Below are 15425 nucleotides of genomic sequence, written 5' to 3'. Positions count from 1 at the left end.
TTTATTATGTGACTTTTATTTTGGAGCGAAGGGAGCTTTAACATTTGCCCGGATGTATTATTCTACAATTGCGTAATCGGCGTAGAAGAACGTCGGATCTGTATATGATAAGACGCACAGGAGAGCCGTGTAAATGTTCTAGAGATCCGTCAACCAGCATTGATTCGTGCATGTCCTGTGTTTCATTTTGATTTCCTATCAGGTTTTCCGGACACGTTATTGTTGCATCAGATAGTGGAAAATGGCAAGCACAGGAGATACAGGTGATAATTCTCTATTTACTTATTTTGCGCTGTAACAGTCATGATGTACGCTATGAATATTAACGCGTGTTCCTCCTGTAGAGGCCTGTTTAAAGTTAATCATTAATGCTGATTCTGTTCAACCCTGCAGCTGTTACAGGATGTTTCCCACTATTTGTTCTATTGATGTACTGCTCTTACCATAAGCATGAAATATTATGAGTCTCTCCAGTTGTGTTTGACTGTCATATTGTCATATTAGCTACTTGTCTCTCTGAACATTTGACAGATAAGATGAAATCAGCCAAAGTAACCTACTGTAAGGAGTTAAATAGATGCAGATTTAACTAGGAATGAAAGTCGAATGGAATTTATCTCGGTTTCTTGACGTTTACGTTATTATACTAGTATTCTTTGCTGGTCTTTTAGTGAAAGAAATACAGGTTGTTGCTAGATGATGAGATCATTATCAGATTAAAACAGAACAGATGTAACAAAATGTAATGTTAAGCGCGCGCGCACGCACACACTGACACACACGCGCAAAGGTATATATATATATATATATATATATATATATATATATATATATATATATATATATATATATATATATATATATGCTGTTCAGTAAATGAGTAAGATGTTTTCAGCTTGGACTTTTTCATAAGTGGTTTTGATTTAATAAAGAACAGATTCATAAAAGTCATTTGTCATGCATTTTTAGTATATTTTCTATAGCATGTTATTACTTTAATAAGTGGGGTTTTTTCGCATTATTAAATGCTATTATAGTATTTATTCACATTTGAAATAGCTTTTTAAATGTTGTTAATTGTAGTTTAAGTTGTAGATATTTTTGTCTTATTTTATTTCAGCTTTATTTTAATTAAAAAATTTTTTATTGTTTTTTGTTAACGGTAGCAATTTTAATGGCCCTTTACAGGTTTATTTGTGCTCCAAATATGTTTCATCTCTTGTTGGATATGTCTTAAGATATTTTGGGTATTTAAATGTATTGCTATTTATATGTCTATTTGACTTAAGTTAAAGAATTTAACCTCAATTATGAAATTAATTGACATAGCTATGAGTGTATCGTTTCACATTTGTGTGTTAGCTGATTATTACTGCTTATGTTTCAGAGGAATGAGGTTAGAGAGGATTACAGGTGTCATTGCAGTCATTCTCCACGGCCCCCAAGCTTGTTTCTGATGTCTACTCGTCTATGTGTTTATGTGTGTCTATGCCCTTTTGTTTTCCCAGCCTTTGATTATCGCTTCTTACTGCGCATAAGTGACGATACTCTCAGGGTTGAGGCTCTGAATGAGTACTTGAGCAGTCGCAGTTACCTTGCTGGCTACGAGCCTTCGCAGACGGATGCAGAAGCCTTTGCGCTTCTATGCAGACCCCCAACCGAGCGGCATGTCCACGCCCTGCGCTGGTACAAACACATAGCTGCCCTGAAGCCCCAAACGAATGGCCAGACCCCAGAATGCAGCAGTGAGTAGACAGAACTCCCCCTGTCGTAGTCAGGGTGCATGAGATTAGGTTGTAGCTGAATTGTGGTTTTATTTTGTACTTTGAGTTAGTGGTTTCTGTGCTGAGGACATTTGCAGTATGTGTTGCATGAGCTTGAGGGTGTGTGTAGTTTGATGTGTTAGTTAGTATAGATAGGTGCTGACAGGGAATCTGACAAGTAATGTAAGGTCAAAACAAGATGATCACTTCTCAGGTTTGTTCTAGACAGGACCGGAATGTGTTGTTATAGGTGACTGATACACACTATGTGACTGAGGTGTTTGTGGTTTTAAACAGTTTCCTTCATCAGACGCAATGTTCTGTGGCTTTGTTGGCACATTGTTTGTTTCACTTTTGCACTGTGTATGTGAAGAAAAAAACCCTCTCTTATACTGTTGCATCAGGTGTGCACCAACAACTATTTCCTGTGTTGCACCTGTTGTTCAGTATAGGGATTGAATATTAAAAATGAATCTGTAAAAGTGACTAATTTTATATTAAACAAAGTCATTTTGGTGAAAAAAAGTGTGTCTTGTTTTTCAGCAAAGGGAAAGCGGGTGCAGCCACCATGGTCTCCACCAGAAGGAACAGATGTTTCAAAGCTGTGTCTTTACAATAGCCTCACACGGACCAAGGTACAGTGTGAAAGTTAAAACAACGTGTGTGGCTGACATGTAGAAATTTACTAGACTAAATTAACACTTTCTATATTTTATCTTACTATAGTACTGGTAGCTGAAAGCATAATCAGATTAACTCAAATATTAAAAAAAAAAAAATCAACATATACAATATCAACTTTTTTTTTTAAGAAATGAATTATTATATTCAGTGAGCATGCACGTAATTTATAAAATGTGACAGTGAGGACATTTGTAATGTTCCAGATTTAAAGGGGTCATATGATGCAATTTCAACTTTTCCTTTCTCTTTGGAGTGTTACAAGCTGTTCGTGAATAGATAAGATCCCAAAAGACTAAAAGACTTTCAAAGACTAAAGTCTCAAGCCCAAAGAGATATTCTTTATAAAAGTTAAGATTCATCCACACCCTCCTAAAATGCCTCGTTTAAACACCCCCCCACATGTTCGCATAACGCCGCCCAAATGTTCACACAAAGAAAGAAGGCGTAACTTTGATTCTCGCTGTAATATTGTTGCCGCCGGCACCATGTTGTGGAGACGCTGTGTTTCGTTGTGAAAGCGAAACTACTTTGTTTGATCTTCCAAAAGAGGACACAACTAGAAATCAGTGGTTAAGTTGTATTTACAACACTGTTCCAAAACTGTTAAACCCAAATATTCAGATGTGTGAAGTGCATTTTTCGGAGGACTGTTTCCTGAAGCCTAATGCCGGCTGTGGCACAAAGGCTGTTTCTATAAAGTGGGACAATTCCAACTTTGCAAGGACAGTCTAGTGCTTCTGACTCACAGCCTGTAAGTACGTTTTCATATTTAAAGAATTTGCCTATGAGTATTTAAATGTGAGTTTTGAGCAGTATAGAGTAGCGCTTGTTGTTCTCCGATCACAAAATGGTGTTATGTTTATGCAGCGCGATATGCAACGCAATGTGTAAAAAGACAGTAAAAGTCATTATGATTAGTAATTATGTCCCCACTGGATGCAACAAATGCCTCATTTGTAATGGGTTTTATTGTTTATGTCACGTCGCGCCAGGACACACGGCATCACAGTATGTTAAGAGGCGTAACATTTCCATCACACACTTGAGGTATTCGGCCAATCACAACGCACTGGATAGCTGGCCAATCAGAGCACACCTCACTTTTCTGAACGATGAGCTTTGTAAAAATCGATGCGTTTCAGAAAGGCGGGGCATAGAGGAGCAACAATAATGTACAGTATATAGAAAATAATGTGTTTTTTGAACATTAAACTGCATAAAAACATATCATTACACCAAATACACAAAATAATGTTCTTTTTAGCAGCATCATATGACCTCATTAAAGATTTCTATTTCAAATAAATGCTGTTCTTTTAAACTTTATATCAATCAAAAAACATGGTTTCCACAAAATATTAAGCAGCACAACTTCGTTTTCAACATTGATATTAAGAAATGTTTCTTGAGCATAAAATAAAACCAAATCAGCATATTAGAATTATTTCTGAAGGATCATGTGACACTGAAAACTGAAAGATTTGGTATTTCCATTACAGGAATAAATTAAATTTGAACATATATTCAAATATAAACAATTGTTTTTAATTGTAATAATATTTCACAGTATTACTGTTTTTACTGTATTTTTGATTAAATAAATTCAGCCTTAGTGAGCGCAAGAGTGTTGTGACACTGAAAAATGGAATCATGTTTGCTGAAAATTCAGCTTTGCCATCACAGGGATAAATTACATTTTAAAACAGATTCAAATATGAACAGCTATTTTTAATTGTAATAATATTTCACAGTATTACTGTTTTTACTGTATTATTGATCAAATAAATTCAGGCTTCTTTCATAAACATAAAAAACGCATGCTGTGTTATAATAAACTGCCAAAACCATTCATATCCATCTTGTTTTGTGCATTATAGGAGGTGTTTGTACCACAGAAGGGGAACAGGGTTTTGTGGTACTGCTGCGGCCCCACGGTTTATGATGCTTCTCACATGGGTCATGCCAGGTGACATATTCCCCATCCATTCACAGTATTTCTTTGTTTTCAGTGTGCCCCAGCTGTTGAAAACAGCACAGTAGACACAGCACAACAGTCAATGAAAAGGCTGAAGCAGACATTCAGCTTTCAATCCAGGCTAAGAATTCGTTAGCTGTGTATGTGAGGCTGTAAACCAAATCACAAAGAACTATTGTGTTTGAATATGGTTTAATAAACGCAGGCGAAAAGAGAAAATATTAAAACATTTCCATCCAAGGCCCATACAGCGTTTTTGATGGATCAGTTCTCTGTATTTCATGAGGATTCAATGTCTTTGTTCTTTCAGGTCCTACATTTCTTTTGACATACTTCGGAGAATACTGAAGGATTATTTCAAATACGATGTCTTCTACTGTATGAACATCACGGATATTGATGACAAAGTAAGAGCAGTGTTTGCACAGTGTGAATGTAGTTGACCTTAAGCTTTTGAACACTTTATAACCTTATAACTTATGCTTTTGGTCATATGAAATGCTACTGAGGGTACAGTAGTTTAAATCAATCATCAGTGTGACCTCTTCATTTTAGATCATCAAAAGAGCCCGACAGAACTACCTGCTGGAGCAGTATGGAGAGAAGAAGCCCAGTCCCTCTCAGATACTGCAGGATGTGTTAACAGCCCGAACGGTGAGGGGAAAATAAAGCAAGCACATCACTCCAAATGAATCATGTTATCATGCTAAGTTACTGAGAGTACCAACTGAAAGACACCATGAAATCAAATCTGATAATTCCTGTTTTTATGCAGTGTTGCAGTTAGAAATGATTTATCCATTTACATCAAAAATTATTTTAAAATTAAAAAAAAAAAACTTGTTGTCCAATAGCAATCCAAGTTTCAGTCACTCCCCTCCAGCAACCTGTGAATCTCATGAAACAATCATAGAATTAGCAAATGACTATGAGAAGATGTTTCATTCAGATATGCGTCACTATAGATTTTAGTAAGTTTTTTTGTTTGTTTTTTTGATGTTCTGTCAGGTGAACAATGGGCATGTTGTTAATCAACAGTACATTCCTCTGAACGCACTGTACTTCTGTCTCTCACAACCTTGATTTCATTCCTGTCAAAAATTAAATATGTTGCTATCCTGACTAAGGTCTATAGGGATGAAAAGATGGTTGCAATTTTCATTTCATGCCAACTTTAAGATAGAAGACAGAAATACTGCATGTTCTGCAAATTTGAATTATGTATTAATTGATGCTATTAAAAATAAACTCTTCTGCTAATAGTTCAGGTCTGTCTTCAGTTTTCTTATCAGCTATTTTTATCAGTGTGCCCTGCCTCATGATTGCGCAAGCTTTCACATTAGCAAGATAATAAAGATTTATAAAATATCCTGAAGTACTGAAAGAGTTGCCTTTAACTAATGAAATGAATGAATTTGTTGAAAAGATGTAAGCGGCTTTGAAAACGAAATGGAAGCATGACCACCTCAAACCCTCTAGACTGTTAGTTTCTGGCCTTCACATTGCTTTCATCTCTCTCCCCATCACTGTGCTTTAATGCAGTTTGGTTTTATTGTGTTTAGCCGTTTAAAGCCAAGCTTGCTGAGACTACTGACCCAGATAAGAAACAGATGCTGGAGAGGCTGGATGCAGCAGTGGATGCTGCTCTTGGTCCCCTGCAGGTGGCAGTGCAGAGCAGCGCTGCAGGCGATACACTCCAGAATCAGGCACAGGTAGATGATATGTGACTGAGTTTGATCTGGGCCATATGAGGAATTCTGTTCTACATTATGCATTAGTTAACATTGTGTTTCATGAGATCATTTGAATTCATGGCATGATTCTGAATCTAACTTGTTCTGTCTTAATGGTTTTCATTTTTAGGTCTTATTAGAGGAGGCTAAGGATCTCTTGTCAGATTGGTTAGACTCCCAATTTGGGAGCCAAGTGACAGAAAACTCAATCTTCTCTTTGTTGCCAAAATACTGGGAGGGAGAGTACCATAAAGATATGGAAGCCCTGAATGTGAGTAAACTAATACTGATGAATAATTCCATAGCTTGAAAATGATCCAACTATGTATATACACTACTGTTCAAAAATGTGTGTTTGATAAATTATTATTATTAATATTATTATTAATGTTTTTAAAAGAAGTCTCTTGCTCACCAAGGCTGAATTTATTTGATACAAATATAGTAATATTGTGAAATATTATTACAATTTAAAATAACAGTTTTCTGTTTTAAATATATTTTCAAATGTTATTTATTCCCGTGAAGGCAAAGCTGAATTTTCAGAAGCCAAAACCATTCTAATATGCTGATTTGGTGCTCAAGAAACATTTCACATTATTATCATAGTTGAAAACAGCTGTGCTGTTGTGTTATGTAGTGTGCATGTACTTACTGATGTTAAGTCTGAGCAGTGATGAAAGCCTGTGGTGTCTTTGATTGACAGGTCCTCCCTCCTGATGTTCTCACACGGGTCAGTGAGTATGTGCCGGAGATTGTGGAATTTGTCAAAGGAATTGTGGACAATGGTTATGGGTAGGAATAGAGCTGTCTTCTTTCTAGATTGATTATTTTGATATTTCATGATATAACCCAGAAAAACACTACTTCCAAAGAATATGTCTAAGAATGAATTTCTGCTCTTTTCTCACAATACGAATCAAATGGATCGGTATATTTTGACACAGCAAAGTTTGATTCCTGCCCTGCTCACTCTTATGCCAAACTGGTACCAGAAGCTGTTGGTGATCAGAAGGCTCTTCAAGAAGGAGAAGGTACAGAACTAAATTGCAATACGTCCCTTAAAATGATTTGCACTTTTTTATTTTTTCAAATGGGTCTTTGAGAAGTACAATAAATGTATCCAGCTCGACTGTCTGTAATATCCGTGCCAATAGATGTGGAATGGCAAAGCAGTTTTGCTGCAATACATTTGTATTGATGCACACCAACAGGGCACAGTTACTAAATAATGCATACAGCTCTATAATAATCTGAGCAGTGGATACAGCAAGCCAAAATTTTCCATTGTATAACAGAATGTCATGGCTTTTTTTCTGATTTTTGTTTGTTTGTTTGTTTGTTTTTGCTATTTCACGATACGTGTCTTCTTCAGTGTTGACCTGGACATTGAATGTTTTTTTTTTTTCCTAAGGAGAGAATTTATTTTCTTTTCTTTTTTTTTACTTTTGCAGGAGACTTGAGTATCTCAGCAGACAGACTCAGTGAAAAGAGATCACAGAATGACTTTGCACTGTGGAAGGCCTCCAAGCCTGGAGAACCATCTTGGGACTCCCCTTGGGGAAAGGTGAGGAAGAAAATAAATAGATGAACATGATGCCTTAAAATGCCTCCTCAGTTGGCAGCTTAGTAGTTTTAATATAATAAAACAAAGTTTTGAATGCATCAGAAATGTTTGTAAGTTTAATATTTGAAATTCTATTGGGGCTGTTAAAGGGGAGACCTGGATGGCATATTGAGTGTTCCGCCATGGCTGGATCCATTTTGGGAGAGTCAATGGATATCCATGGTGGAGGTTTTGACTTGCGTTTTCCTCATCATGACAATGAGTTGGCGCAGTCTGAGGTGAGAAAATTACAATGTGATCATATGAAAAATGTTGAAAAGCTATTATTAGAATCCAGTTCATTATTCTCTCCAGGTTAATGCTATATTCACGTCACAATGGAATTACCATAATTGCAAGTTTCTGACTAGTTAAACCATTCACGTTTTTGTCAAACTTGTAATTAAACACAAAATTCTGTTTTATGTGCATGCTGTTATAGCCACTGAAACAGTGCACTTTTTAAATTTGCAAAAGCATACAGAGGTAAAATAATGTAGTCATTAAATATTTTGCTGTTATCAACAACAAAGGCACACACGGAAACATTTTGGCGTTTTGTGCATTGCCACGTAAACAGATGTTTCTGGTTGTTATTAAATCTGAAGACTATTGATAAAGAACTTGATCCTGGCCCTGGGTTCTTGTGTGCCACACCTTTACAATTTTACACAGTACGTTGCCTTTAAATAATGGATTATTTATTTATTTAACAGGCTTATTTTGAGAATGATCACTGGGTGCGATATTTCTTGCACGCGGGTCACCTGACCATTGCTGGATGCAAAATGTCCAAATCTCTGAAGAACTTCATTACTATCAAAGATGCCCTGGCCAAACATACAGGTAATCATGCTACAACTGTAGCATTATTAGAATCGCTGTTACATATTTAGATACATATTTTGTCAAATATATATCTGCATATAGGTCAAAGACTTTATGCTTTTTTTGGTGTTAATTTATAATTTTTTCCCCAAAAAAAAAGATTTTTTTTGCTTTGAATATTTATTTATCATTTATTTTTTTATTACTACTATTATTATTATTTGAATGGTTTAAAGTAAAAAAAAAAAAAAAAAACGAAAAACTGTCACTATAAAATGACCCATTAAGACCCTTATGACTGTGTGTCAAGGTCATTATAAAAGCTTCTTTGAAAATATCACACATTTTGTGCTCTTAAATGAAAGGGCACGTTTTGTTCAGGTCAAATGGAGTAAGTAAAAGAACTTTATTCACTACTGTCATTATTTTTGACCTATGAAATTTTCAATAACTTTTTAGAGAAATAATGATTGAGAAAAGTCATATATCTTCAAGGGGCAAGGAAGGTATTTTTACACCACTTGACATCTTTTCCACATTGATGTAAAGATAACTAAGACCTTGGTGCGTAAAAGATTTTTAAAGATCTTTAATGATTTGTATTTTTTCTTTTCTCAAACATCCTCATTTGTCATTGAGCTATATGAGTTTCTGTGGTGACCATACATTTGTGTAGTCCTTTATTCTGCATTGTACATTTGTCCCAGTTTTTGACCTTGTGCATTTGTGCTCTATTTCCTTTTAGCAAGGCAGCTTCGTTTGGCCTTTCTGATGCATTCATGGAAAGACACATTGGATTACTCCAACAACACAATGGAGTCAGCCATCCAGTTTGAGAGATTCATAAACGTGAGTGAGAAAGCAAAATGAAGAGGCAGTGGGGGAGAAAAATACCCAAAATTCATAGTCAATTCAAATTTAATATCTGCCACTTATCAGCATATAAAATCCTCACGAGTGCACAATAGGCTTATCTAGATTCCTTCAAGAACCCAGAAGGTCGGAGAGATAGCGTGTGTCCTTCAGGGCGCATTAATTCCGTCTTGCACTTCTTTCCACCTATCAATTACTGTCACCAAGGAATATAACATGGGCAGAGTTCCAAATTTGCCTGAAACATACAGACAGACCTCAGCAAGGGAAGTATGCAAAGGTTACCTATGACTGACCTACATGCTATATTTTCTCAGACCAGCTTCACTCAAACTTGAGGTTAGGATCATAATGAGACACACTGTGTTTTTCCTTCCACCCCAGTGCACCGCAAAATGCTGTACTTCAGAAAAAATGAAGACCGCTTATTAGAAGGTGATGCAATAATAATGCAATTCCTTCAACAGATTTTGGATGAAATATTACTGGAGATGGATAGAGGTTCTGAGGTCCGAAATTAGAACCAAGAGCTGTAAATATTAAAAGACTGAGAGTGTTGTAAGTGTGTGTAGTGTGGGAAATTTTACACGATTAGTTAACACAAAAATAGTATTTTAAGTGTAGTCTAACAGTAGCAGCATTTAGTGTGATTTAAACTCATCCTGCAGTTTATGAAAAAGAAAATGTATGATTGTCCTATAGACTTGCTTTGTAAGTCCATAACTTGTTTAAAATGGAATATTCTTTTGAAGTGAGCAAGTGGTATATGACTTGTTGTGTTCTGCTCCTCTCTTACTTTGTTTCCACAGGAGTTCTTCCTAAATGTTAAAGATATTCTGAGGAGCCCTACAGACATCACTGGCCAGTTTGAGAAATGGGAAGCTGAGGAGATTGAACTAAACAAAAGGTGACGCATATGTTCCTTAAGACTGCATTGTCTTTCTCTTAAAAATAAAGCTTTATCACTCATTACAGTCATTTGTGTGTGTTTGTGTAGCTTCTATGAGAAGAAAACATCAGTTCATGAGGCGCTGTGTGACAATATAGACACTCGTTCGGCTCTGGAGGAGATGCGGGCTCTTGTCGGTCAGAGTAACACCTACATGGCTGCCAGAAGGAGTGCAAAACTACTGCCTAACCGCATGCTGCTGCAGAGCATTGCCCTGTACTTGACCGAGATGCTTAAGGTAGCATAACAAAAAAGTAGTAATACAGCGCTTGACTTTGGACATAATAGATACCCAGTGTTTCCCACAGCCTTACACTCTATTTGTGGCGGCACTCCCCTGCCCCCATATGCAAATTCATTTTCTGCCAGCAGGAGGCGCTTTTTGAGCGGGAGAAATAGAGGTTTCTGTGGTAAAGGCTGAACACAAAGTAGCTCCGCTCACAAAAGCTGCTTTATCAGACATTACATGCAAGATGAAATAAAAATGACATAAAAAAAATTTCTGAAGACAGTCAGTTTCCTTCTGAAATATAGTGATATAAAAACACCATTTTTTTTTTTTTTTTTTTTTTTTTTTTAAACATGCAGTGCTCATGTTTATTAAATGAAGTCAAAGCCTTTTGGAAAATCTATTTGTGGCGGTCAGTTTTGATATTTTGGCAGCCCGCCACAAATAAATCAATGTATGGGAAACCCTGGATACAACAAGAAAACGCTTGTTTCTGTATTATCTCTAAAATTCTTTACCCATATTGCTACGTTTAAAGCTAAACAGCTGGTCCTCTCTTAAAATCTGAATAAGCTGTACGGAAGAGGATAGGATTAGGGCCAAGCAATAATAATAATAATAATAATAATAATAAAAACATCTCAAGATTAAAGTCATTGTAATGCTAGATTAAACTTGTTAAATTTCAAGTAAAAAGTCTAAATAAAATTTTGAGAATTAAATCATTAAATTTTGAGAATAAAGTCGAAAAAAAAAAACATGTTAAATTTCGAGAAAAAAATTCAAAATTAAATGTTGAGAATAAATGAATTAAATTACGAGAACATTTTACTTAGAATTTTTTTCTCAAAATTTTACGAGTTTTTTCTCAAAATTTAACACATATTTTCTCAACATTTTATTTTGATTTAACAAGTTTAATCTCACATTATAATGACTTTAATCTCAAGATGATTTAAATTTTTTTGTTATTGCTTGGCCCTAATCCTCTTCCGTACAGCTGAGATTAAGAGACAGAAACCGAAACAATGGATGCACATTGAAGTGCTTGCTAAAACTGTTTTCTGCTTTGACAGACATTTGGAGCGATTGAGGGAAGTGAGCCCATTGGCTTCCCTGTTGGAGGAAACGGACAGAATGCTGATGTAAGATCACGTTTGATTCCTCAAAGGTTATCCTTTTTATTTCTGTTACAAAGCCAGACTTGTGAAAACATGTCATTAAAGATTCAATGTAATAATGTTTTTGTTTTTTTGCGGATTGTTGTCCACCATAATGGCTAATCTGTCATTAAACTCCTCTTAATCTTTTTATTTCTGTTTCAGTTGGAGAGCACAGTCATACCCTATTTGTCAGTGCTGTCAGATTTCAGGGAAGACGTGAGAAAAATTGCAAGAGAGGAAAAAGGTAAATCTCTCGGAATGTTTTATTTATTCGTATTTTAATGCAAAGACCTACAATGTGTACTCAAGTCATTTGGTTTGTTCTAATTTATAGGTAGCTATACCTCCAACAGACATTTGCATATAATACAGATTGTGCTTTTTATGCAGAAAAGAGAATTCATTAGGGAAATGTGTTTGTTTTCCAGTGACAGAATTGCTGCGGCTGTGTGACGAATTGCGTGATAATACTCTACCTGAGCTGGGTGTCCGATTGGAGGATCGTGATGGTAAATGAAAGATAGAGAGATTTTATTAAACCCTGAATGTCGTGGAAAATGACAGTGTTCTTGTTGTTTTTCTAGGACTTCCCACATCTGTGAAATTGGTGGACAAAGAAACACTTCTGAAGGAAAGAGAAGAGAAGAAGAAGGTCATTTCAGAATCCATCTGCATCGCAGTATACTGTGATATCTCTACTTATTTAATTTGGTGTCAGTGGTTTAGATTTTGTATCTCTTTTCACATACAGTATAGTACTGCCAGAGATGTGCTGGTCTGTGGTACGCCTTAAATTAAAATTAGTCGTTAATTAGACCTCTCCACTAGGGTAAGGTGATACGTTCCTTCTGCCAGTGGAAAAAATGTCTCTTACCATATCAGGCATCACAAAAGTAATTATTCAAATGCAAACCAGGTCATGAAAAATGTATTTAGGCCTCTCTAGCCTGTCAGTGTAAATGACAGTCTTTAGAAAGCATTGTAAGGACTCAAGTTGCACCGGTTTATTGTTGTACCTTCTTTGAATCACTCCATTGAACCTCGTATGCACGCTTACAGCTCTGGACACATTCTGCAGATCAATCATGATCCACCTGAGAGGGTCACAGCAAATAGTATTTCTAAAAAAAGGAGGGTGGGGGCATCTCTGATACTTCATCTATTTGTTTATCATCATCAGAGCATCTTCATATTTGAAAATTAAAATACACTATGAACACACTATCGTTCAAAAGTGCTCGGTAAGATTTGTAAAAATAATTAAAATAACTTCTGTTTCTATTTTAACATTTTATTATGCTATTTATTCCTTTGATGGCAAAAATTAATTTTCAGGAGTCTCCAGTCTTGAGTGTCACATGATCCTTCAAAAATCATTCTAATATGCAGATTTGATACTGAAGAAATATTTATTTTTATCAGAAACATTTAATATTTTATTGAGAATGGTCATGCTGCTTAATATTTTTGTGGAAAGCATGATAGGTTTTATTCAGTATTTTTGAAATTTCAAAAGAACAGCATTTATGTGAAATGAAAATCTTTTGTAATAATGTAAAAGTCTTTATTGTTATTTTTAATCAATTTTATTTAATTCCAGTCTTCCTGAGTTAAAGTATTAATTTATTTAAAAAAATCCCAGACTGTACTGTAAATATGTGGTCAATTTTAAATGTTATATTAAAAGATCCAATTATTATTTTGTTGTTTCTTGTTAATGTAAATTTGTACTTAATACTTATATTACACTTATTCTTTCATGTTTCAAATGGAAGATGAAAAGAAAAAGAAAAAAGAGGAAGCTGCCAAGAAGAAGCAAGAGCAAGAGGTGATTAGAACAATTACAGAAACCCCCCATAATTTAGTCACCCTTCAGCCTCTCACGTCTATTGATATATATTTTTACATTCAGATATATTGAGAGAAGTGTGTTCTTGTTAGTGCTTCGGTGTTTTGAATTGTTTGTATTATAAATATTTGTATATTTTATGTCATAGATGGCAAAGCTGGCAAAAATGAAGGTTAAACCCAGTGAAATGTTCCGGTCAGAGACTGACAAGTACTCCAACTTTGATGAAACGGTAATGCAAACCATTTAATCTTCTTTCTCATAAGAGACACTCTTTTATGTCACAGTACTGTATGTAGGATCCATTTCACGATTATTTGATTACGTGATTATTGGTCTATAGGGGATGGATTTTTAATCGTTTGGTCACATCTATTCAGAAATTCTAACAGTGCGTCTGTTCTTTGCTTATACAGGGCTTCCCAACGCATGATGCTGAGGGAAAGGAGCTCAGTAAGGGACTGGCCAAAAAGCTTCGCAAGCTTTACGAGGCTCAAGAGAAGCTGTATAATGAATACCTCCAGTCGACCCAGAACGGGAGCTGAGAACCTGATGTGTTGAGTCTGATGTGACCTGCCATCCGCCCATTCTGTCTGTTGTGAACTTGTCTTGTGTATGTGAAAAGGCAGCAAAACTTAAAGACATCGTCTGTGAGTTTTGGTTCTAAACTTTGGCAGGGTTTTGCCAAATCCTTCTGATCATGGTTGGAAGGTTATTGTTTTTTTGATGCTCTGCAAACATGACTTTGAGAGGTATTTTATGACCATGATATTAAGGGTACATACTTTTCATTGTGTGTTTTCTGCACACATAGAACAAAGATGCAAGTATATCATAACTTTTATAATGTGGGTTTGGTGGTTTATATGAAGTATGCAAGAAATATTTAGCTGTTAATATGGGAAAAGATCAAACATGCAGTGTTCTCATTATTGATTTTTAAGATCTGGCTGGTGAAAGAGGTGTTTTCTCAGAAACACTGTTTACACATCAGCTAGTGATAAATATGATTCCTCCAGAATCAAAAAATCTCAGATTATACAGGAATGAAGGGACTTCAGGTTCTTAGGTTTACAACAAATGGAAAAACAGAGGCATACATAGGAGCACCAATTATTGTTAGTATTAACATACTCTTTATAAGAACATGAAATACCAAAATAAAAAAGGATTTTGAAAAATGTGTGGTGCTTATTTGTCCCTAGTACCTTATTTCATCCTGGTTGCCATAAGACTTATTTATAAAAGTGTTGTTCATACAGTTGTAGTCTAATAGTGTGTGAACAACTACAGAAATTTAGTTTACAGTCATAAAACATGCACAGAGCTTCCCATAAACCTGTTGAACGTATCGAACTGAACAATTTCAGTTTCATGAATCGCACGGCATCAATACGAGCGGTTGTAGAGTGAACCGAGTCATGTACTTACTGACTCCAAGAACCGTCATGTCCGATTCGGACAGTATGTAACTTTAATAGCAGCTTAGTAGAAATGGTACGAATAAAATGTGCTTGAAATGCATTATTAAAACATGAAATAATTTTTAAGGAGATAAAATTGTGTTTTTTATTATTTTGTATTAAGTGCAAATAATACAAGTTCTAAATTATTTTGTGTATCTTATTTGTGGTTGCAACAAATAAAAAATAAAAATAAAAAAAACTAAGGCACATGAAATAAAATAAACCGCTTTATTGGAATGTTTCAGAGCATAGTATGTTACTGACTGATGTCAGGGACCATAGCCATAGGGCGTAAAAGAATCGCCGA

The 15425-nt window shown here is 35.4% G+C and overlaps 1 protein-coding gene across 2 annotated transcripts; it reads left to right on the top strand.

Annotated features, from left to right (window-relative positions):
• Positions 1-62: 62 nt before the first annotated feature.
• On the top strand, positions 63-14833 carry LOC109082040 (cysteine--tRNA ligase, cytoplasmic-like). Of its 2 annotated transcripts, XM_042760100.1 has the most exons (23): positions 63-263; positions 1509-1745; positions 2307-2398; positions 4325-4413; positions 4733-4829; positions 4978-5076; positions 5985-6134; positions 6286-6426; positions 6862-6950; positions 7068-7189; positions 7610-7722; positions 7872-8000; positions 8478-8607; positions 9335-9438; positions 10272-10369; positions 10460-10649; positions 11717-11785; positions 11966-12047; positions 12232-12312; positions 12388-12455; positions 13572-13631; positions 13801-13884; positions 14069-14833. In XM_042760100.1, the coding sequence occupies exons 1-23, from the start codon at positions 242-244 to the stop codon at positions 14195-14197; spliced, it is 2475 nt and encodes an 824-aa protein (XP_042616034.1). In that variant the 5' UTR covers positions 63-241; the 3' UTR covers positions 14198-14833. The 2 variants fall into 2 exon arrangements, with proteins under 2 accessions (XP_042616034.1, XP_042616035.1); XM_042760101.1 differs by lacking the exon at positions 1509-1745 and having other exon boundaries at positions 64-263.
• Positions 14834-15425: the final 592 nt, after the last annotated feature.

The sequence above is a fragment of the Cyprinus carpio genome, chromosome A7 (genome assembly GCF_018340385.1).
Source record: "Cyprinus carpio isolate SPL01 chromosome A7, ASM1834038v1, whole genome shotgun sequence".
NCBI lineage: Eukaryota > Metazoa > Chordata > Actinopteri > Cypriniformes > Cyprinidae > Cyprinus > Cyprinus carpio.
The sequence above is the reverse complement of the archived record's forward strand: the minus strand, read 5'-3'. Positions and strand labels throughout refer to the sequence as shown.